Source organism: Hippopotamus amphibius, chromosome 7, assembly GCF_030028045.1.
Source record: "Hippopotamus amphibius kiboko isolate mHipAmp2 chromosome 7, mHipAmp2.hap2, whole genome shotgun sequence".
Classification (NCBI taxonomy): domain Eukaryota; kingdom Metazoa; phylum Chordata; class Mammalia; order Artiodactyla; family Hippopotamidae; genus Hippopotamus; species Hippopotamus amphibius.
The window spans coordinates 102,870,441-102,895,614 of record NC_080192.1 but is presented as its reverse complement, the minus strand read 5'-3'; the positions used below and the strand labels follow the sequence as shown (position 1 = coordinate 102,895,614).

Sequence of the window (25,174 nt, the reverse complement as noted above, 5' to 3'; positions counted from 1 at the left end):
TAGTAAACCACGTTAATCTTTCATCAGTCTAACAACTGTCTACCATAGCATGCTTCCTTATTTGTCAAGCTGACAAATATTATAAGCTTCACCAGAGCAAAGGCTTGCCATCACCACCATACCCAGAGCCTAAACATATAAAGCAGGCACTCAATACATTTGATGAGTAAATGAATGAATAAACAAGGGAGTAATACATTTTTAAAAAGTCAGGTTCAAATAACTGTAAAACACCTCACAACTTAGAACAAAACATGATTATATGAATTTTAAATTATTTGAGAATGTTAAAACCAAAAACTCTTCTAAATGCCAAAAATTCTAGTTCTTTGACTTTCTATAAGGTATGTATTCCTTATTTGAAGGCTTCTCTGTTGATCCTAAATTAATAATCTTAAAGAAATATTTAAAAAATTTAAACAGCAAGCATCTAAGGAAAGGCAAATGGAGACGATGTAACTACTTAGAAAATTCCAGTAAAAATATAAAATCAAGTATGCATTATTCTTTAATGTCTGAATCATCTGATTCTCCCTGCTTTCCACTGTTGGTATGGCAGCTACACAGCTTTAAAAGACTCATTTGAGGCTGAAACAACTACACAGAATGAAAATTACTAGTTCTGGAAAACAGCTCCCTAAAGTTTATACTATTCCTTGAGAGTGCTTATTCATTTTGATCAATTGCAAACTGTGTAGATACAGCATCAAGATAGAAAATGCAACTTCCCATGGGTCATGAGATTTTGGCTCAAGCTATAACATTTTAACAGGATATAAGAACATGATTATAAAAATGAAAAAAAATCCCTCCTTGAAATCAGATTTTTCAGATCATTGCAACAAAGTATTAATAAAATAAAATTACAACCAAGAAAAAATGATTTTATAATACAAAAAAGCAATAAAATAAATGCACTTATAATTTAACAATTCTGGACTGCAGAGAATAACTACTTTCACAAACTTTTATAATCTATTAAATAATTCCAAAATCTGAGTAGGCAGTATACCTTTAAGGAAAAAGGTATTAGTCAATACTTCCAGACATTTACATAAAAATTTCACCTTTAAATGCATATTTAAAAATTGAGGAAAAAGATATCTTGAACTAATTCTGTATATGAACCCTATTCACTTGGCTCTTGTTACACTTACACACACACACACACCTGTCTTCTCAAATTAAAAAAAATATTCCTCCTTATTTCGTGGATAAGAAAAGCTAAAAGTATTTCTAAAACACTTTCTGTGAGTTCAATGTACATGTATCATAAGAAAATTAAGGACAACCATTCTCATGACAAAGACGAAATGTAAGTAAAATAAGAACCTACGGATTTTTTGAAATTTAAAGATTACAAGAAAGATTTTATCTGTGAAGATGAAAAATGGAAACTAAAATAACTGTTCCTGTTTTTACATTTGGTCACAATGTAATACATTTGTATTACAATGTGAAAAGTATAAAATATTCCAAGCAACTATGTTCCAAACATAGATGATTTGGATTTCATACTTTACCCCAGAAACTTCATCATCTCTCACTTTTAAATCTGGAAATGGATGGAGCATATTAATAAATTTACCTACAGCATACCTTTGACTTCATGGAGTGAAGCATTATTATTGCTATTGCTAGTGGATGTTCTGCCACTATCAAGGCTGGCTGGTCTTGAAGCTAAATGAAAAAATCAGGAGACAGTGATAAAACTTCTAGCTGAAGACACTGAACTTTACATTCTGATTACAGAATGCTTTGAGGAAGCAATCATGCATACTTTCACAGGCTGAGTGTGCCCAAAGAGAGTTGAATCTGACAAATTAGAGAGCAAAGGCATTTCCAGATAGCTCAGTTAAACAGCTGAGAACAGGACACTTCTGAGACAATAGCTGAGATTCAAAGAAAAGAAGATGAAGTGCATAATTAGATTTGGAAATGGATTTCTAGATGGATACCAGGACAGTTTTAGTTGAAAAGAATGACATGCCAAAAAAAAAAAAAGCTAGTGATTAGGTCACTTACAACAGATCAGACAAGGAACTCTGCACATTGCAGAGATGCCACCAACAGGAGGAATATGAGCATCTGCACAGTTAATGTCCTGTATTCCTATCCATACAAGGAAAACAATTGCACAGTTAACATGGCCCTATCCTACTTCTTAAAGTCCTGCTTACATACGAAATTCCTTTAACATATTCCTTTACATATGAAATTCCTTTATCCATTTTTGTTAATAATTTAGTTTGGTAAGATATGACTTGCCAGATAGAAACTAAAAACTCTGAAATGGTCAACATTGCAGAAAATGTGGTTTCTTAGAGTCTGTCCTTTGCCAAAGTAAATATTTTTAAAACCAAATATAAAATGTATCTCATAACTTTAACCTTATGCCAAATGGCAACAAAATTACCTTTGAGCATTGTGCAGGTATACTTTATAAATGACCTTGACTAAAACAGAGACTATTTAGGCAAAAGGGAGGATTAGGTTTGAAAAAATGGCAGAGGTAGCTATGAGATGCAGGTTAGAGAAAACATGCTTGCTAGCAATGCCACACTCAGCAGGTCAATGCAAGAGTCTCATCATTCTCATTCTGTATGTAATATGTACTCTCTAAATAAAGTTCATTATCTTACCATGAACTCTTGATCCCGTACTAGAATCATCACTAATACCTTGTGGACTTACGTCTTCAAAGGATGTAGTATCTACATAAAATAGCAAAATGGATATAAAAATATTTTTAATAAAAAATTATAAAATTTTATTTATGTAGAATATGGAGATTCTTTTTTCAATCATGTATAATACATCTGGATTTAACATATTTCATAGACTCAATCAGAAACGAACAGTAGTAAGAAACAGAATAGCTCTGATGAGCGCTGACTTGCTTAGGGAAAACACCAGAAGCACTGAATCTCCCTGTGACCCTGCAAAGCAAAGCAAGAGCCTGGGTTGTTCTATGTGGTTCTCTCTGACGTTGTAGTCTTTCTAGGTTTGTTTTGTTTTGTTTTGTTTTGTTTTAAAGCTTTTATCACTCTCTCCTTTCTCACTCTTTTACTTGGTTTACTTTTCCATTTCTTGTTGTTAGTTCATTATCTGTTGATTATGAAAGCCCTAGGAAAGATTTTAGTTATTTGTATGATGTCTTAAATTTTTGAAATGATTTGAAAATTCCCTCAGATCAAATCTAGACTGTTTTGATCATTATTTCAGGTTGCTGCTGTCAAAAAAGTAAACACGTGAAAGTCAAATTAAAATTCCTGTTGCCAACAGTTACACCACAGTGCAAATAGCAGACGGCCTATACCTTTATTATTAACCAATTGCTTGGATCTGAAGCCTGTAGAAGAGTTGACAGTTGAAAAGTTGATGGCTGTAGTAGAGAAGGCCATAGCTCCCAATTCTTTTCTCCTTTTACCCGTTGAAATATCATCAGGAACCTCCAAATTCTCAGTACTACCTGTCCACTGTCCTCCTGCTAGGACCATGGACTGCACCAGGTCATTCATGGCTGGGATGCAAATGAAAGCAAATGAATCAGCATGGTTAATGTATTTGCTCTTATTTCTATTTTGTATTATAAATGATCTTTTGTCTATGGATTAATGCAAGTCAAATAAAAAACTAACCATAAGGTCATTTGAATTATGACATGCATTCAGCTGAATGAAATGAGTAGGCCGAAGGCGGATAAACTTCAGTAAATATTCTTATCGCCCTCCACCCCCCTTTAAAGATAGGAAAAAGAATTTTACTCTGTACAACTGCCATGCTTTTGAGCAGTGATGTGCAATATAATTAGAAGCCTTCATAATGTGGTTTTGTGGCGACAAAAATGAAATGAATAGAGGTAAGATGAGAGCAGTTCTTTACAGCATCACTATTGAAAATGATAAAGAGTCCTTGGTCAGAGCAGGTTACTGAAGAAATTATTCATTTTATGAATCAAATAAGTATACCATTCAAAAAAAAACCTGAAAGAGAGGATATCCAAAATGACAGACATTTAATGTGATTATGTAATTACCCATTCCACTTAAAAAAAGAAAAACCAGAGTATTATTATATAAAGAATGACAAACATTTTCAAGGGTTACAGGCCATTTATTTATTTATTTAATCCTAGTTCATTAAGAAAATAAATACCTAATGCTAAAGGTTTTGTTATATTTTCTTTAAGTAAATTTCTTTGGGAAGAAATCTCTATGGCATATAAAATTAAAGGTTTTTTTCTGCCAACTTTTAGAAAGCACTGGAAATTTACAAGTATGTTACGTGTATGACTAAACATATGCATGTATATGTATAAGTGAACATACATATAATGCAAATTCAGTGCCACTTTTGAAAAAAAAATATTCTTCCAGCTCCTTGTATTAGAGGAAGACTGCACTTTGCAAAATAAGAAAATTGGCACAGTCCAGAGAATGGTTAGTGAAAAATTAGTAATGGAAGCCAGTGTAGTCATTTGAAAGAAGCTGAACTGTCATAAAGTCTTACACATGGAACGACGGTAGCAGGCCTTCATTTTGTCTTTATCCTTCGGTCTGTTCCTCAAAAAGGGCAGTCTTTTCAGTGCAACCACTTTAATGTCAGAGCATGAGGAAAAACAGAAACAGAAAAATGAAAGAAAAAAGGGAGAAGAACAGATGGGAGTTAAATGTTGAAATTAAGGACAGAAATGAATGTCTGAGTTTCAGCTATGTAAACTATACTATTATTCTTGTGCTGCTGAGTGATAATGAAATATGAAATATGTACTTTGATACTTTAAAATACTTGGAAAAGCACTGAAGACAATGATGAGAAACATATACTTTGAAAGCTTGGATTGACTAAAGTCCTATAAATACAGGAACTGATTAGAACTACTTACAGAAGGAACAATTTTCCTAGTTAAGTTGTAAAGATACACCTTTATTATTAGGGCCACTCTTGGTGGATCACAGAGTATACATGACGAAAATGAAGGAGGTTTTCAGTCCTCTGTTTTCATTAACTTTTTAAATTAGAAGATTTTATTTTGGAAAAAAGTAATTTAGAAAAATGTACATCCTGTACATTTTTAGTACAAGCATTAGTAAAATGCCTCAACAAAAACTAGGGGATGTTTAAAATAATCTGAAGAAACTTAAAAAAACTTTCATTATTTTCTTAAACTTTAAAAAAGAAAACAGGGAATTACTTCTTGGTTTAAACTGAATTCTGGTGTATTACTTAGCAGCACCACAGAAATATATATTCTTCTGAGAGAAGTCTTTCAAAAGATGACATTAGCAATTATATTAATTTCATTTTGCAAAAGGTTGGCTGGTAGAAAGAAAAAAACGTATTTTTATAGTAGCTTTTAAGCTTTCCTAAGCCTAAAAGATAAGGAGGTATCCTAAAGCAAGCAAAAATGAGAGAAAAATATGCATTTATAACATTTTTAGCTATTTTAAAGGGCTTTTGGGTCAGTTTATTAAAAAAATCAAAGGTAACACTATGCAGGAAAATTATACGAATGAAAATTAGGGTTTTAACTACAGTAGGAATCATTAACGTAAAAATTAAAATGTTCACTAGAGTCACTAACATTCTTAAGCTACACGTTAAGAAGATTTTAATATCAAAAATTGTTACACCTTTTAGGAACTGCAATTTAAGAGCTAGGGAAAAAACTTGCATCAAGATTTAAAAGCATATTGTACACAGCCTCAATAACTATGCTCTTTCTCAGGATTTGCTGTCATCCTGTAAATAATAAAAAGCTCTTTTGACAAACTGACAAATATCACTCATTAAGGAGAATGAAAAGGACATACGTACAGCTTTTTAACTTATTTGATTGCTATTAAGAATAGTCATGACTCATTTAAGCTTTTATTTCATGTCTAGCTTGGTAAACACAGCTGTTTTCAATGATTAAAAAGAAATGAACTGAAAGCAATGTAAAAATGGACACTTAGCTAAAACAAAGCTGAGTGGTTGCAGCATGCACATGTTATCTTGTTTAGATACTTTTTCTGTTTTCAACTGTTTTCCACAGACTGCTTTACTGACAGACAGGCACTCTTCCAAAATGGACAGGATAAAAAGAGTTTTAATTTTGCCAGTGGTGGAATGTGATCCTTCTTATTGCAATTAGTCTGTAGATATACAATGTTCTCTTTCCAAACTATACTGAAATTACGGCAACATTAGAATGGTTCAGTTTTGTGTTTATTTTTAAAATTCTAAAACTGAACAACTACTGGAAAGGAGAATATTACTTCCTTCTGATTCTTACTCTGGATGTTTCAGCAGAGAGTATGAAGGAATGACAGATTTATATTTAAAGCACACAAGATAATCTCAACAAAGACTGTGCCTTTCTTGTGTATATTCTCATATCTGAATTGAAATATCTTCCTTTAATTAAAAAAATTAAGTATACCCATGACCATTTCTCATTAAACAAGATGTCAGATATTTTATATCCAAAGGTAGCAGATAAAATTGAATCATCTGGCACCTTTTTAAGGAAAACTTGATGATCTCTCTACAATACTCACAGGTTTCATGTAGATTTGGCTGACAAGACTAATCTTATGCGGATATATGGAATTAAACCACTTTCTTACACACACACACACACTTGTATGTATGTATGCATAAATATGTACTCAGATATGTGTATGATGTTTTTGTTGCTTACTTGTGGATTCTAGTTTTTAGGGTGCTACAGTTGCATTCTGAAATATAGCCTATAATGAATGTCTAATCTACACTCCAAAATACTATTTTTTCAGAGATAATTCCCCTGAGGACAAAACAATGTCTATGCAGTTTCTTGACTGCTGTCCATATGGAGGGTCTACCCCAGGGGGAATTAGCTGTTTTTGCCTGCTATTTACTTCAAAAGAATAGTAATGAAGTTTTCATATATATATATATATACACACACACATACATGTACACATATATAGAGTTTATATGTATATATGTTTACATGTGTGTAAACATATATACATACATATACTTTTAAATGTAGTGATTCTGGTGATACACTATCACCAGATTCAAAGTATCCTGTTTACAAATTTTATAAGAACATTGCTAGTAGTCAAATTCTTGTATATCTTCAAAGGGCCTACCACTGGATTTTCTTCTTTCTCTTAAAATACACTTCTTTAGGCTTTTACTTTGCTCTTGATGTTTAGCAAAGCACACTAATAATGAAATCAAGACAGTATTAATTGTATAGGGCATGTTACAATGTTATATTTCTACATTTGCAATAAAAAATTTAAATCACAAGTTTATACACAAACTTATATCTCCATGTCTATTTTAACTGAACCTTTACCAAGCAATACCTGAATAACTTTTATAACCTTCAGTTATTTCTAAATCATTGAATAACATTCTCTTCAAATTCATAGCTATTTTTCTTTGTTTAACCACAACGTAATTTTTCTCTAATTTGACACCATCAAAGTATGAGTAAAACCTCATTATAAAAGCCTTATTATTCTATTTAGTTATAAATAATTTTGAAAATAAGCTCTTATAAATATTTCTCAGTTGCTCCTCATAATCGCCCTGTGAAGTATGATGCTAAGGTAAAAGACTTGCTCATATTAACAGAACTAGCAAGTGGCAGAGGTATTCTGGCTTTCATTTCACTGTTCTTTCTATACTATTTTATCTCCCTTGCCAAATGATGGTATCTCTGTGTATGGTATTTCTCTAAATACACAATAGAGAAAATCATGCGGTTATGCAGTAATGCACTATGCAATGAATTTTAAAATCATATGGAGTTAAAAAGAAACACATTCATTAGACTATTATCCCAAAGGACTGTGGAAACTATGTAAAAGAAATCTTTAGTAAGGATTCTAAGTCAATACTAGAGATCACAAATGTTTAAAGAGTTTAAGCACTCACTGCTGCTTTTCTTGGTCCCCAAAGTTTGGCCATCTTCTAAAGAGTTTGAACCTACTGAAGAACTATCTTGACTATCTTGATGTGGGAGTTGAAGAAATCCTTCACTGGAGTCTGATCGGGTTGGTGTTAATGTTAGTGATTTCTGACGTTCCCGATTAATGTCTTTCTTAGACTTTATCAATTTTCTCATTTTTAGAGTAATCCAGTTGCCTCTCCTAATAAAATAATTTTAAAAATTCTTATCAGTCTAAAATTCAACATATGAGTCCCTCTCAAAATCAGGAGCTTCTTTTATTTTTTTCAAAATAAAAATGAAAAGAAAAAACTGGCTAATAGTACCTTCTAGGAGGAGATGGGTCATAAAATTTGTATTGATCCATAATTTTCTCTTCTAATTTCTCCTTTTGTCGTCTTAATTCATTTAATTTATCACTATAAAAACAAAAATTACATTTTAGGACATGCATCATATTTTGGACAGTTATGAATGATATTAAATTATTTGGGGACTATGATCTAACTTCTCTTCCAAACATAAGAAATACAGATACCATAGTTAACAACTAAGAATTTAACAGGAATTTTTTCAAGTTTCTCCTTTTCTTTAAATTTATAACTTACTTAAAATAAGAGGACATAGGACTTAAAGTTTCAATTCTTCAACAGGATTTGTGTGAAGAAAATCTTCCATATTACAATATCATTATGACAAAAGAATTCTCTCAACATCTTTTTACAGCTATTAATACCTTGTATTAATATAAAAATAAATGTTTCTTGCCCCAAATTTTACAATAAAATTTATACTTCAAAAAATGTATGCTCTATCCTGGTTTCATATGTGCCCCGGGGCTCACGATTATGTACATTAAGTCTGAGTCGCATATTATTTCATTTACTCCTTAGGATAATCCTAGAAGTAGGTGTTATATCTCTATTTTAGAGAAAAAGAAACCAATGATCAAAGAAATGAAGTAACTCGTCTATAGTCACATAACTAGTAATTAGAAGAATTGGGATTTGAATCAGGAGCTGTCTGATTTCAACACCTATGCTATTTCTATTATACTTGGTGCTTCTCATTTAGGGACCAAGAGGAAGAGAAGAATTTAGTAAAGGTGTTTCGTGGTGTAATACAAAGACTATCCACTGAGCTAACCAGGCCAAAATCTCTGATTTTACTACACTCTCAATGGAGATACAACTTACCAATAATTAAGCTCTGTCAATCCTATCTTTCACATCTATCTTGTATTGATGTTGGATCCCAACTACCACTGCTTGTGAATTATTATTCACTAGATTACTGCAACAGCCTTCTTAAAACTTATTCCTTGTCTCTATTCGCAGAACCTCCAATCTATACTCTAATGTCATCAGTGGTTTAAACAAACAAAAAGCACAAATCTGATCACATTACTCCCTTGCTCAAAATTTTCAGCAAGTCCTTTGTATGGCAAAGAAAGACCTTTATAAAGCGGCTCGTGAGTGTTCAGCCACTTCTCTGCTCCTCCTCCTTCCTCAATTTTGCTCCAGCAAGAACAATTAATTTTTAGATCCTATACCATAATCACAATACACTTGCATTATACCTCCTGCTTCCACATTTGCTGCTCTCTTGGCCTGGTATGCCTCCTCAGGCAAACTCCTACTGAACCTTGAAGCTGCAGCTCAAACAATCATTCTTAGGAAGTCCACCTTCTCTTGCAGACTAAGGTACTCCTTCCTCTATATTTGCTGTATTTCTATGGTTTCCTATACATACCTCCATTACAGAATTTATTCGTATTTCTTGCTTTATATTAATAGTTCATTAAGAGCAGGATCCATGTGTTTTTATGTTAGTAATTCTGGTTATTAACATAGTGCCCAGAACATAAACATTAAAAAAATATATACTGAAATAATAATGTTGAAAATCAAGAAAAATTAGCATTGTGTTTTCTCTGCCACCAGGTATGACAATGATAAAATCATGAGTAATATTTCAGACTGCAAAATTATTTGGTACCTACATGTACTGTCTTTGTTCAACATGAAAAAGATCCTTGCTTTCCATATTCTGCTCCAATAGTGTCCTGTTCTGTAGCATTAATGTCTGAATTTGATCTAGTAGATGTCGATTTTCTTCTTCTAAATTTCCTTTAAGTTGGCTTAGCAACTGTTTAAACACAAACATTTAATTTCAATATAAATCCCCCCAAACACTTGAAAAATATAAAGTACTTCAGAAAGATTTAAGTCTTCTGTTATTTGAACAATCAGATGGTTGTACTTTGATTAGAACATGAGTGATTATTTTAGTAATAATGATGGCTAAAGTACTGGGTTATGTGCTGGAAACGTGTTTTCTTAATTCTCACAAACTCTGGGTTTAACGTATAATAAATTATATAGTTCCAAAAATACTGCTTTCTTTACAACTGTTTGACTTAGAGTCCAAAGCTAGATTCATGTCTCAAGCCTTCCGTTTAAGTAACTATAAAATGCTGAACAAATTAGTAATTCTCTGAGCCTCAATGACCCCACCTATAAACTGAGGATAACAACTCCCATCTCCCAAGACTACTGTAAGGATTAAATAATATATATAAAGTAACTGGTGTCATGTGTATAGCACACAGTAGGTACTTAATATACCTCATTCTTCCCCCAACCACTGTTTTCAAGAAACCTTAAAAGTTTGTGTGTAATTTTTACGGCTTGATCCAAGGGAGTCAGGCAATCTTGTATCAATAAATGGGTGGTATTACTACTGATTATTACCTGTAGTTAGGGTGCCAGCATGATTGAGCTGCTTTTTCTCTGTAGTCCGCAGAATTAGAAATATGCCTTAGTTAGGCCAGAGGCTTCAGCAGAAGTCAGAAAGCCCAAAGTAGTGATTGTCAAAATTTAGTATCATTTGTAGAATATATTTTTAAGATATAGATTTCTGGGTTCTAGCATTCAAATTCAGCAGGTCTGGAGTAGAGCCCAGAGATCTGTATTTTTTTTTTTTTTTTAAAGTCAACAACAACCTCTTCTCATTAAAAAAAAGGCAACAACAAAAAAAGACGAAAAAGCAGATAGTATAATACTATGAATATCCACAAATAGTAATCTAGATCTAACAGCTGTCAATATTGTGCTACATTTGTTTTATTTATCAATATGTTATTAAATTGAAGTATATGTTGTAGATTCATTGCAAAATTGAATGCAGTTTTCCTACCTGTACTCTCTTGTGCTGTGACTTCTCACTTTTCCTATCAAGAAGTGGAATCTACTTTCCCTCCTGTTGAATTTGGAATGCCTTTGGCCAAGTGAAGGGGGCAGAAGTGATGGCGTGATAGTTCCAAGCCTATGCCTCAAAAGGCTTATGTGCTTCCACGCAGTCTCCTGGAATCCTCTTGGAGGATGAGAGACCATATGGCACAGACAAGTTATACCAGCTAGCTCTCAGGGTACATGCCAGCTAACTGCAGATACAGGATCAATCCCTATTAGGATCAGCTGGTCTTGGCCCACACATCAATGCAGATTAGCACATCTGCTCAGCTAAACCACAGACTCATGAGCAAAAATAAATGTTTACTATCCCTTACCACTGAGGTTCTCTGGTTCTTATTTAGCATTACTGCATCAGCAGACAACTGATAAAATACATATACAGAAAAGAGAACAAATTTTAAGTGTACATACAGCTCAATGATTTATCACAAAGTGAACTGGTCTGTGAACCAGCACCCAGATCAAGAAACAGCACATTAATTGTATTCCAGAAACATGTGTTGTGCTCTCTTCCAATTACCACCCCTTCTCACAAAGTTTAACTACTATACTAACTTCTGACACTATGGATTCATTTTTCCACTCCCTCCAAATCATGTTATTATATGACAACCCCTAGCCAAGCGTTAACATTTGACTCAAGTTGGGACAATCAGCCAGGGATAAGGTAGTTAGGGCCCTTTCTGATGTCTCCTGAGCAGTCTTCTAGACCACCAGTGACATGTAGGATCTTAAGACCAGTTATGGCTAGCTGTCTCATTCCTCGGATCTCCATGTTAAATTTCTGAGTAGTCTGCTGGTCTGTGACTTGCCCCATCCAACACTCCAACCTCGGGCTATCTGAGAGTTAGCCTTTGACAACCTTCCTGGCTGTGGTACTTTCCTGTTCGCGGCTCAAATCAAGCCAGTCCCCTCCAGTAGCAAAGCTGTTGGTTTTCAAGGCTTGCCCCTTGCCTGAACTACCAGGTATGGAGAAAAGGGAGGAGGGGACTAAGAATGGAATAAATCACATGATAAAATGCCTCAGACAACCATAATTCCTACCCAAAGCTGAGTAGTTTTACAGTTTAGGGATCAATCATAAAATTTAAGAATTACTTAAGCTTTCAATATCCTTTTTCTATTTCAAAACTTTTATCACTTTATAAACCATCATGGGAAGAGGCAGGGAATTATGTTAAGAGTAGAACTGTATACATAAGGCAGATGCCACTTCTGTTTAAAACCCTCTCATGGCTCCCCTGTTTTACTCACAAAACTATTTTACAGTGGCCTATGAGGCAACATATCTGGCCCAGGCTTATCTGTGAGCTCATCTCCTACTACTCTCCCCCTTTGCTCATTCCACTCCAGCCACATTAGCTTCCTTGAGTATTCCTCAGACACACCAGGATTCCCCCGGCCTAGGGTCACTGTGTGGGCTGTCTGCCTGCAATGTTCCTTCCCCAGATATCCACATAATAATACACTAATCTTCAAATCTTTGTTCAGGCATGCCTAGCTAAAATTTCAGTCTATTCTCCCTCAACTACTTTGGAGGCCCTTATCTCCCTTTACCCCACTCCATTTTTACTTGCACATAACTTATCATCTTGTAACATACGATATGTTACAGACTAATTTTCAAAATGGTTACAGCAGTATTTCCAGTCCATATGCTCTTCCAGAATTTTGGCTTTCACCATCAAGAGGCTGAGTCTATTTCTCTTTCCCTTGAACCTGGATGGGACCTTGACTGCCTCAGTGAATAGAATGCAGGGGAAATGATGCTGCGTGACTTCTGAGGCTTGATCATTAACATAGAGATGACTTCTGTCTGGTTCTCACCATGTTGTGAAAAAGCCCAAACCAGCCCATGGGGAGAGATGACGTGAAGAGGAAATTGATGCTTCTAGCTGATAGCCGGTATCAACCACCAAACATGCACTCAGCCTTTCAATCTTCCAGCTGAGGGCCCAGATGCAAGCGGAACAGAGACAAGCTGGCCCCACTGTCCCTGTCCAAGTTCTGACCCACAGAATATGTGAGCATAATAAATAGCTGTTTTATATCATCATGTTTTCGGGTAAACTGTTACACAGCCATAAGTAGCAAAACACTGAAACACTATATATTTCACTTACTTATTATGTTTATGGTCTACTTCCTTCCACCAGAATATAAGCTCCACAAGGGAAGAGATTTTTACCTCTTTGGTTTACTAATACATGCCAGGTGGTCAGTAAACAATTTGTCATTAAACAAGGGTTAATTTTTCACAGTGTCTGAACATATAAGTTTAAATAGTAAAAACTGTTGAAATTAATGATAAATGAAGAAGGAAGTTTTTCTGAATTACTTGTGAATTTCAATTATCCCTGATCAATTCTTTTAGAAATACTCCACTAAACATACACTGCTATTGTCATTTTTATGACTGTTTACTTTTTAGGCAAGTCTTGATGCCTAAAGAGAAGGGAACAGTAAGTAAACTTAAGCTTACCTCACACTGGTTATTTAGCTTGGTGGATGTGATGTCCAATTGTTGGTATTGTTCCTTTAACTTTGAAAATTCAGCTTCTAATCTTGTTTGTTCCAGTTTGGAATTATTTAGAAGACTTTTTAAGTTTTTATGGTCAGTTTGTAAAACTTCAGTCTCTTTTAAAAGCTGATTATATGTATGATTCAACCTACAATTAGAAATCATAATAGAAATAGAGTTAGAATCTCTTAATAGCTTTCATTGTAATTTACATAGTGTGAAAATGCTGTAAACCACATTCAAACACACTTAAAGAATATAAAAGATTCTCTTGTCAGTGACTAAACTCATCAAGAATCAGTTTCTAGTCTGTAAAAACTAGATTTAAAAAATTTTAAGTATTAATTAGAAAATATTTAAAGGACAAAAGAGAAAATAACCAATCCAGTTTTAATTAACCTAGAGAATTCAGATTCTACAATTCAACATGAAAAATAAAGAAAAATCAGATCAAGCGAATTAATCAATCCAGTATGAGACATGGTAATCTATTAATCTGTTGCCAGAACACAGAGATATACAAACAAATCAAATTTCTAGTTATTGAGATTTCTGCAGTTGTGGCAAATTATTCATATTTATGCAGCCTTCAATTATTAATGATAAATTCTGGATTTTTTGTAAAAATCAAACTATAACCTTTTCTACTCCTTTCCACTATTATACCTTTAAAACAAGGTCCACGGACCTCTAAGAGGGAGATCAGCAAATTCTTTCTATAAAGGACCAGAGAGTAATAAATACCTTAGGCTTTGTGGGTTGCATGCAATCTACAGCATGCTCTTCTTTTCTTGCCCCCCACCACAACGTTTTAAGATGTAAAAACTGTTCTTTGTTTGGGAGTTGTACCAAAACAGGCTGCAGGCTTGATTTGGCCTGATGAGCTAGCTGTAGTTTACCAATCTTCATCTTATGGAAGGACTTAAGATCAGGAACCCACAAAAGGTGGCAGAAGTCAAACAAAATAAACTTTTGCTCAGGATGGTACTTGTTCAGAACATCTAAAAATTTAATTCAACTCATTTCCCAAAGAATTTGAGTAAGCTTATAAGAATTACAAATAAGAAAATAATACATTTTAAAAAACCATGACTTGGTAAAAAGTAAAATGGCAAGACCAGAAACATAAAATAAATGCTTCATTAATAGGCTGAATCCATGTAGAATTGCATGCCATGTGTATAACAGCTGAGCAAACCTCACTGAGGCATACAGACAGCTAAATAATGCTTCATGGCGGGAGGGGATATAAAGAGATGGAATATACAATGTCCTTAATATCATCCCACTGGCAAATACTAAACTCACCTCTTTAAGAGAGTTTTTTACACTGTCCCTCAAAGCTGAGAACATTAACACCAAAATGCAATTCAGTGGACATAATTCTAAAGAAACCAAGATAACCTAGTCCACCAACTTTCTTGGTTTGGCATTATCTAAGATTAAAACTTAAGCTATTTAGAGAAATGGATAAACTGTTGTTCTTTAATTCTTCACAAATATCTTTTATTTGTGGAAGAGCTCTTTCAGGTTTTACTTAAAGCCTTTTCTTCCCTTAGAACACAGGTAGTATGAGTGCATAAAGCTGGGCAAGAACAGCATTGAGAGACAGAAAATACTCTACTTAGAAATACTCTACTCTTCCTTTCCAAGCCTGCATAATCTTCTGGTTCAAGTTCATCATGTTCAATTTCTTCTTATCATTTAGGCTGAGTTCTTTCTGGAGACTCTTCATTAATGTATGCAAAACAGATTTCTGGAAGGTCTATTCAAGCTCGCAAACTGTCTCAGTTTGGTTTGAACCCCAAGAAGGAAAAAAGGTTAGGTTCAAGATGGGACTTACACAGTAAATACATTCCCCAATGTTATGTATGTAATAAAAACAACTTTGTCCCTGTATCCTATAACTTGTCACACTTTGGTCTTCTATTGTTTATACTGTACAAATACATGCTCCTTGATTCTGGGAATCTATCAGCACAGAATTTTTAGTTGTAACAAGTACTAAATTAAAAATTACTGAGTTATGAAAATGAAAATGGCTCTAGAAGCTTAAGGATTTTATTTTAATAAAGGAAAAGAAATAGATGTTTAATTCTAAAAACAAATTGCATTAAATCCATAATAGGACAAATACATTCAATGAATGATTCCCACTGAATTTTGTGCGCTGCCTTTCAGCACTTCTGCTACAGCAATGTAAATGCAGTACAAATATTTAGGCTGTTTAAATTTTTCAAAGACTTCTAAAAAATTTTTGAAAATGTACCCTTATGAAGTAGGCTGATCACCAGTTGACAAGTTTTGATTTTCCCAAGGCTTCAAATTAAAAAATAATTGCCGCATGGCAATATGAGACCATTAAAACCTAAGACAGTTAAAAATGAAAGTACAAATCAATGAGCTAGAAAATGATAAGGCTGCTCATTCTTAGCAACTTCAAAGGCAAGAAATGGGATACCAGACTAGCAGAAAGAAAGACATAAAGAATTAGGTTTCATTACATTCTGTCTCAATAAAATATGTAAGTGCTATCAACATACAGAAATTTTGTTATATAATATGGTTAAAAAACTCAGTTGAATAAATCAAGAGAGAAACAGGACTTCCCAGGTGGCATAGTGGTTAAGAATCCACCTGCCAAGGCAGGGAACATGGGTTCGATCCCTGGTCTGGGAAGATTCCACATGCCATGGAGCAAATAAGCCCGTGTGCCACAACTACTGAGCCGGTGCTCTAGAGTCCTCAAGCCACCACTACTGAGCCCATGTGCCCGAGCGCGTAGAGCCTGTGCTCTGCAACAAGAGAAGCCACTGCAATGAGAAACCTGAGCACCGCAACAAAGAGCAGCCCCCGCTCTCCACAGTTACAGAAGGACCGCGTGCACAGCAAGGAAGACCCAACGCAGCCAAAATTAAAAATAAGTAAATACGTAAATACATTTATTAAAAAAAAAAGAGAGAAACAATGAGAGAATGCAGAAGATCCGGGTTTTTGTCTGAGTCATTCTATAACTAGCTACACGATTTTGTTGAGTAATTTACTTATTACTCTGGGATCTTTTTAAAAAATTCTAAGTTATGGATGGTACTACAAAGGGGCAACATACACGCTGGATATAATGAATAATACAAAACTAAAATATACAAATATTTATTACCTATCATTTTCACCACAAAGTTTCTTGTATTCTGCAGCTACAGTTTCATGGTTTTTGTTTTTAAGCAGCATTTTTTCCTGTTCTACTTTCAGTGTTTTTTCCAAATCTTCCAATTGTCCTTTCTGTTTTAGTAACTGATTGTAACTGGAAAAAAAAGTTACATAGTTGGTTTATAATATTTCCTTAGAAAAAAAGAAAATATTTTAGAAATAAAGGAAACAAGTAATTTATTAGTATCACATAAAATATGCAAATTTATATATATTTCCTATATAAATTATCTCAGATCTGTTTAACATAGACAATTTATTATATTACCCAACAAAAATTGGTTTTAAGTTGACAACACGAGAAAAGATAATAAATTACCGATCTTCAAGGTCTTTGTGTTCCATTTCAAGATTTTTGTGGGCAGACTTTAGAGTTCCATGTTTAGCAATGAGAGACTCATACTCTGAAGCCTGCCGTTCATGCAGAAGTTCCAGCTTTTCATGATCTTTGATCAGAGCATCATAGAGAGATTTCAGATCTTCTCGTTCTTTGATTACAGATTCATTTTCATTTTCTAAGGAAGACTGCTGGATTAGGAGTTGTGCATTCTGGTTCATAAGTGAGGTACTTTGGGAATTAAGGGTGGAATTTTCAACCTATAAGAATGCATACTGTATCAGACATAAGAAAAATAGCTATTATAATGTTCTTTTTTTTAAAGTAAAAGATAATGTTAACTTTAGGAAGCACTAAATAAATCACACCAGATATATTCATATTATACTGAGAAAATTTGTATTTTAGTACCCTAAAGAATAAGGCTACCATTTAATTTTGATTTTTGGTAGGTGTTGTGATATATATTTATTATGAGATATACACCACATATATGTTTTGGGTTGAATTATTTAATATAATTTATTTATTTATTTTTGGCTGAGCTGCTCGGCTTTTGGGATCTTAGTTCCCTGCCCAGGGATTGAACCTGGGCCCCCTGCAGTGGAAACGCACAGTTCTTAACCACTGGACTGCCAGGGAATTCCCAGGGTTAAACACTGTTTTAAATGAAGGTGATTAGCAACTATTCCATGAAGAAGAACAAAATCTGAAACGCCAGTTTTATTATTTTCTAGAAGTTTAGAGTTGATAGAACTGAAAAATTACTTGTGAATATTCAATTGGTAATTTTCTCAAGTCTAAATTAAATTAGTATTTGCTTTATCATTTGGAAAAGAGTTATAGAAAGAAGAACTTTTAGATTCAGAGGGGGAACTTCTTCACTGCTTTTTAAGAGGTTTCAGAGAGTTGCACTTTCCCCCACTTGACTGTTATTTGAAGACAAGATTCTCATGCTGTGTTGTTTTCCAATAACTTAACTGATAGATATGTTGCAATTACACTCTAAAACAAGGGTTTCTATCTGATTAATTTTATCAGCTGGATGAAACAGGTAAAAGGCTATAAAGTCAATACAAATAAAATCATCTCTATTTAATGAGTACTTAATTTAGAAGCTCTGACATTTTAAAAAATGCTGATATCCGAAAATCTGGCATAGTACTATATAGAAATACTTCATCTTCAACTAATTGTTAAATTATCTCACTAGGAAACAATGTTACCATGTCTAGTCATCCTTTAACAGCATAATAGCATAATTCAGGAGTTTTGTTGCATATCCCAATAATATTACATTACAACCTGAAGCTTAGCATTCTGTGTTTGAAGAGTAGTATTCTGCTCCTGTAATGATACTGTCTGCCTCTGAAGTGCAAGAATCTGAGCCTGCAAATTATTGTTCTGTGTCTCAAGTTGCTTCAGTTGAGTTTTCAGTGCTTGCTTCTCTGCTTGCAGTGTAGCATTCTGAATAAAGAAAATACATATTGAAAATAAAAGCAGCATCAAACTTATTTCTGTTTAACAGATACCAGCATGTTACACATGTGTTCATTACCATTATAATCCAAAAAAATCTCAACAATCTTAAAAGAGAAAAACACAAAACATTTCCCCTCTATACCAAGTTATAAAAAGACATTTAATCTAAGGAAAAGAAAACAACACTAAAACCTTAATATACTGTTGTGTTTGTGTTCTGCCTGCTTTATAATGTTCGAAAAATAACATATTCCACATAAATATATTTATTAACACAAAACACTAGAATGGGATTGTCAGTTTTGTGGTTTTTATGCTGTTCAAAAGTGCCCAGAGTTCATGGGGCTATGTGTAGCCAACAGAGTGTACCTTTTCAAACTGCCCAAAAGGCAAATATATATATGTGATTATATACACACACACACACACACACACACACACACATGGTGGTCCCAGGGGTAGCAGCAAAACTAAGTATTTTATAAACACAAATATTTGGAAGAGAAGCAGGAACAATCTTAACCATCTGTTTAAAAAATTTAGTCCATAACAGACCTAACAGATGTTACCTATTTTCTTTAGTGTTTTTTTTCATGGTATAAAACACTCACTAAAACTCTATTTCATCTATAGGACTTCTGGAACAAGTCCAAACAAAACATACTATTTTCAATTTTTCCAATATATATGACCATATTTCAATTTTATGGTTAAACAGTTGAATTACTATGCAAATCATTAAACTTAATGTGATACACAGTAAAATGTTTGTTATGGATAGTATACATTCAGGATTATTTCTAAATAAAAATTCATTTAAAAATTAGCATCAAAAAGTATAAACAAAGAAACCTCCAGAAAACCAAAATAAAACTTTAATACATAAGGCCGGAATTTGTATATAATTGCATCATGCAAAAAAAAGTACAACTGAATCACAACAGATCACTTATAACTATCTATGGGACAAAGACAACATTCACTTTATAGGCTTTCAAGTTATATATACTACATGTCACTGTATAAAAGACAAGTCATGATTTAACCCATATATTATACCATAAAATCAAAGCTGAGGAAGAAAAACACTTTAAAATGGGTGTTGATATTGTACTTCTCTTTTGTTCATTTGATCACATAAAAGGATGAAAAAAAATTTACACTGGAAAAATAATATGAAATAATGAGGTACTTATATACCATTTTGATACATCAAAGAAGTGAGTTATTTTTCACTTACACATGTTAAGTACTATTATATACTGTTTAGCTCTTCAGAAACCAAAATGTACAAACGCTAATGATGAGTCTGGAATAAGAAATCTCAGAACAGGAAAAAGTTTACAATGGAAAAGTATGATGTTAACAATACACGTACTAGCAAATGCAAAAAAATTATCAGTCTAATATAGGGTAGCCATCTTTATAAACCCATCATCTAAAATGGCTAAATGGCTTATGACAACCAGATAAATTTTTCCCCAAATGGAAATTTATAGAGGAAGTCAATGGAAAAAGAGATTTATCTTACAGAACATTACACATCAAATTTTCTGAAATACAATTATAAATTCAAGAGATTGATATATACATATATATCACTGACTGATGAAATACAAGTATTCATATGTGGCTGATATATACATAAAAAAAGACATAAAACAGCTTGCTAATAATTTAAAACACAAAATATTTTCTCCTATCACTTTAATAAAAATTAAAAGGCTGGTAATATTCAATGTTATTCTGGAAAAATAGGTATTCTACCAATGGGACTGAAAATTGATTTTTTTGAGAAGCTAATACAATGATATCAACTGAAAATTAAATACACACACGTACACACAGAAATGTGTGTGTATACTAATATATGCTCTTTGGCGTATCAATTCTACTGTCAGGAATTTACTACCCTATGAACATGTTATACACGGATTTTCACTGCAGCAAAATCTGAAAATAACTTAAATGTCTACTGATGTGGGATTTATTTAGATAAATTATGGTAACATGCACACAATGGAATAATATGTGGTCATTAAATAAAATGATACAGCTCTATATCTGCTAAAATAGATCTCTAAGATAACAATTGAAAAATGGAAATAAAATCTGCAAAAGAAATATACTTCTATAAACAGATAAGTCACAAACATTTTTCTGGGAAGATAAAACCATTTCCAGTGATTATTTTTGGATGAGAAAGTAGAAATCAATAGCATAGGAGACTAGGGACTTCCCTGATGGTCCCGTGGTTAAGAATTCTCCTTCCAGTGGAGGGGATGCGAGTTCGATCCATGGTCAGGAAACTAAGATCCCACACGCCCTGGGGCAACTACGCCAGGGTGCTGCAACTACTAAGCCTGCACCCCACAATCAGAGAGCATGTGCGCCACAAATAGAGAGAAGCCCGTGCCACCTCAATGAAAAATCCCGCATGCCACAACTAAGACCCAACGCAGACAAAAAAATAAATTAAAAAAAAAAGTGTAGGAGATTATTTTTTGGCTTCATGGCTTAAAATTTTCAATTAATATTAAATTTAAAAAAAATGAAAACAACCACAACTATTTTACTTGTTAACATGTAAGTGCTTTAAGCTCATTCATCTTTGAAGGATATTGGCTGTTGAATTTGATTATTTTCTACTGTCAAATATTTAGTAAACTCAATCAGCAAATATTTATTAAGTATCTGCTATCTACCAAGCATAGTTTTACATACTGAAGGCACAGTGATGTAAAAGACAAGCTACATGCTTTCAAGAAGCTTTTTTATAGTGGTCAAACAATAAATCAATGAATAAAAAAATTTCATTGGTAAAAAGTTCTATGAAGAAACTAAACAAGGTAGTGGTGTGACAGTAAATGGTTTAGGTTAGGGATAGCTACTTTACTGGGGGAAGGGGTCAAGGAAAACCTCTTGTAGAAGATATGTGATATGAGACCTGAATGCTGACAGAAGCCAGTCATGTGTGCCAGGTAGGGCAAGCAAACAGAAAGGCCCTGAGATAGGAACAACCAGGAAAGGCCAATATGACTAGAATTAATTTACTTACTATGTGCCAGTCACTGTTCTATGTTTTCCACATATTAACAGATAATAATAATATTATCCCCAGATTAATAAAAATGGTTGATGGAAGAGTAATACAGTATAAGGTCAGAGATACAGGCAGGGCAGTGTCATAAAGGATCTTATGGATGCAGTAAAGAGTATGGATTTTATTATAAGTGAAATGGGAAGCCACTGAAGATTTTAAGTAGGAAAATAACTGGGATTATGTTTTGAAAATAACCCTAGGTTACTCATGGAGAATGGGTTAGTTTGGGAGTGAAAGGGGGCAGGCCAGTTAAAAGGATACTCTAAATAGTCCAAATGAGAGATTATGGTACCTTAGACTACTGCTAGCAGCAGAGATGCAGAGAAGTAGTTTAGGTTATATTTATAAGATACAGTTGACTAAGTTTGCTGATGGACTTATATGAGGGTGATGAAGAAAAGAATATTATTAGTTTTCCAGTCTTTTTTAAGATTATAAAACAAACCAGTCAAGAAAGTATAAAATGAACAAAGCTACAAAACCAGATTAATTTTCTGAGTTATATATTCAATGATCTTTTGCTTCTAAAAAACTTATTCCTAATAAAATACTTACATTTCTTTCAACTTCAATTAATCTGTCTTTAACTTTCAGAAGCTCTCTGGTTGTTTCTTGGCTTTCTCGCTCCCACTTGTTATCTTCACCAGAAGCTGGAGGAGAGCTCTGTACCATTCTTTCCTCATCTTGTCTCTGCTTGAGAGCTTCATAATTCTTTTTCACCTAAAATTTTATTTAAAATATTTTTAAATTGAAGTATAGCTGATTTATAATATTGTTTTAGTTTATTTAAAATATTTTAATGGGGAGAAAACATATCACCAAGCTTATAATATTTATCATAATTAACTTGACTCCACAATGGTCGGGTGAATGTGAGACAGCCAATTTAAAAATATGATAAATAATATATATGAGTATCATTATCATGATCACAACTTATGCTTTGTAGAATTTAAACCCTTTCCTCTAGAAATATTAAATATACTCTGCTTATGTGCCATGTTCCTACAAATATATTTTGTAATTTCAGATCCTACTGTTTATGATGAAAATATCACTGAAGGATAGGCTAACAGGATACAGACACGCTGCTAAATACTAACTCTTTTTAGAGCTATTTATAGCTGATTTAGAGATTTCAGAGATCCCCAGGTCAAGAACAAATAAAGATTTGACATGTATTAATTACCCTTAAAAAGATATAAAGTTGAGAAAGTCTCAAAAATGTCTGGCCTTTTAAAGATTATGTTGCCCAGCATGACCTATATTAATAAATGAGTTCTTTATTCAGATATTGACCCACATAAAATTTCTGTAATTCATTTTATAAAGAGTGAGCAAGATATATCCAAGGATACATCTTACCTAGAGTTTTCTGGTGTAATTACAACTAAATTCTACTTTAAGAGAGCAAAATCAAAATTAACAACTTGATCATCATCCAAAGTTAACTATTAACTGCTCTCTTCAATTTAAATTATTACACTTATCCTGAATTACTAGTTATCCTAGGCAATGATTATCATAAATTTCTAAATTAACCCCAAACTTTCTACTAGGGTGAGTCAAAAATTATCCGCACATCTGTTGTATTAAAATCTGTCGGCTGCACTGTCTTACCAGCTCTTTCCGTTCAAGGCTATTGTTGCCTCAGTCACTGCTGTGCAGGTGTGAACATGTTACGTTACTTCATTTGTAACTGTGGTGTGAGCAAAAATGGATGCCCCACTTGTAATCTGCATGAAAGAAGAGCAGCATGCAGTGATTTGTTTTTTGTAGTCTGAGGGTATACCTGGTGCCATTATTTATTGAAGACTGTGCACAGTATGGAGAAAGTGTTTTGTTGCAAAGAAGTGTGTATGAATGGATAGAGATGCTTACTGGAGCGGAAGCCTAAACTTCAGATTAAATGCAGAGGACTGCTGTCCAAGGGGGTTGTGATCTTGCATGACAATGCATGTCTGCACACTTCTGTCCACACTATTGACACTGCAAAAACTTCATTTTGAGGTGTTAAAGCATCCTCCCTAGAGTCCTGATCTTGCTCCATCGGACTTTCATCTGTTCGGTCCCCTGAAAGCAGCCCTACGAGGATGAAGATTCACTTATGTTGAAGAAGTGAAGACAGTGGTGCATTTGTGGCTCACAGCTCAGCCTAAAACATTTTTTAATGAGGGAATATGAAAACTTGTTGACAGACGGACAAAGGATATTGAAAAGTAAGGAGATTATATCAAAAAATGATGTATTTGTCTTTTCTAAAAGTTAATTAAAATAAATTCTACAGGCAGAGTGCAGATAATTTTTGACTCACTCTCATATTAAAACAAGGATATAAATGTTTAAAATAATTCAATGTCTAATGCAACCTCAAGAAAGCTTATGGCTCAAACTTTGCTACTACTACTGAGTTAGAAAATAATGATGTAAGACTAAAGAAAAAAAGATGCCAAGATAGAATGTAATTTAAATCTTGGCAAGTGATCTAATAGGTGTTTTGGGATCCTGATTATCCACTTCTTTTTTTTTAATACTTTCAACACCCTAACAACATGGATGGATGACATCATTTCCAGTCTCTTATTTTACATTAATTTCCCACAAGATCTTTTTTCTAGGCTTATGAGAGTTATAGACATATGTCATTAAGAAGGGGATGTGAGAATAAAACTCAGAACTTCTCATTATTAGCCCACTGTTCTTACAACTAAGTTTCAAAAATGGTTCCTTTACCTTATGTATCATTAATCAGAATCTCTAATTTATGTTCATATAGAAAATGACATATTTTCCATCAAGGTTTCTCAGAGGCAGCATATAGGTGGGTACTGCCTTTTTATCTAATTTATTAATCTCTGCCTTTCGATTGGGGTGTTTAGACTGTTTATATTTAATGTGATTACTGACAGTTTGGTTTAAAACTGCTGTCTTGCTATTTGTTTTCCATTTGTCCAACCTGTCCCCTTTTCTCTCTTTTTTCTTTTTCTGCATTCATTTGAATTTTTTTACTCTAATTTAATCTCCTTTACTGGCATTTTACTTATACCTCTTTGTCATGCTGTTTTAGTGGTTACTTTACACCTATTACTCATATTTAGCTTTCATAGTCTATTTCCAAGTGGTACGCCTCTTCACATATAGTATTAAAAATTAGAACAGTGTAATTCCAGTTGAATACATGTTTATGGCAGGAAGACAGTCCAATAATAGTCCAATTATGCCAAAATGGCTGGAACTGGAAGACAATGATGGAATTTTAAATCTCTACATTTTAGACTTGAAATCATCACCTGCACTCAAACCCACTTGTTTTCTGACTTAGTAGCTT

At 33.5% G+C, this 25,174-nt stretch overlaps 1 protein-coding gene across 6 annotated transcripts in view; it reads right to left on the bottom strand.

The window, feature by feature from the left end:
• The window catches only part of CCDC88A (coiled-coil domain containing 88A), a 113,070-nt gene that overhangs the window by 8,936 nt on the left and 78,960 nt on the right, over window positions 1–25,174 (bottom strand). For 3 of the 6 annotated variants that reach the window (XM_057740968.1, XM_057740967.1, XM_057740965.1), the window contains exons 18-29: window positions 22,402–22,566; window positions 18,567–18,728; window positions 17,244–17,521; window positions 16,875–17,018; window positions 13,676–13,862; window positions 9,939–10,084; window positions 8,263–8,355; window positions 7,924–8,138; window positions 4,513–4,596; window positions 3,320–3,523; window positions 2,643–2,714; window positions 1,600–1,680 (exon numbers count right to left, since the gene is read on the bottom strand). In XM_057740968.1, the coding sequence (XP_057596951.1) occupies window positions 1,600–1,680; window positions 2,643–2,714; window positions 3,320–3,523; window positions 4,513–4,596; window positions 7,924–8,138; window positions 8,263–8,355; window positions 9,939–10,084; window positions 13,676–13,862; window positions 16,875–17,018; window positions 17,244–17,521; window positions 18,567–18,728; window positions 22,402–22,566 (1,831 nt within the window). Of the gene's footprint in view, window positions 1–1,599; window positions 1,681–1,739; window positions 2,113–2,642; window positions 2,715–3,319; window positions 3,524–4,512; window positions 4,597–7,923; window positions 8,139–8,262; window positions 8,356–9,938; window positions 10,085–13,675; window positions 13,863–16,874; window positions 17,019–17,243; window positions 17,522–18,566; window positions 18,729–22,401; window positions 22,567–25,174 lie in introns of those variants that run through there. The other 3 variants (XM_057740969.1, XM_057740966.1, XM_057740970.1) reach the window with 2 other exon arrangements.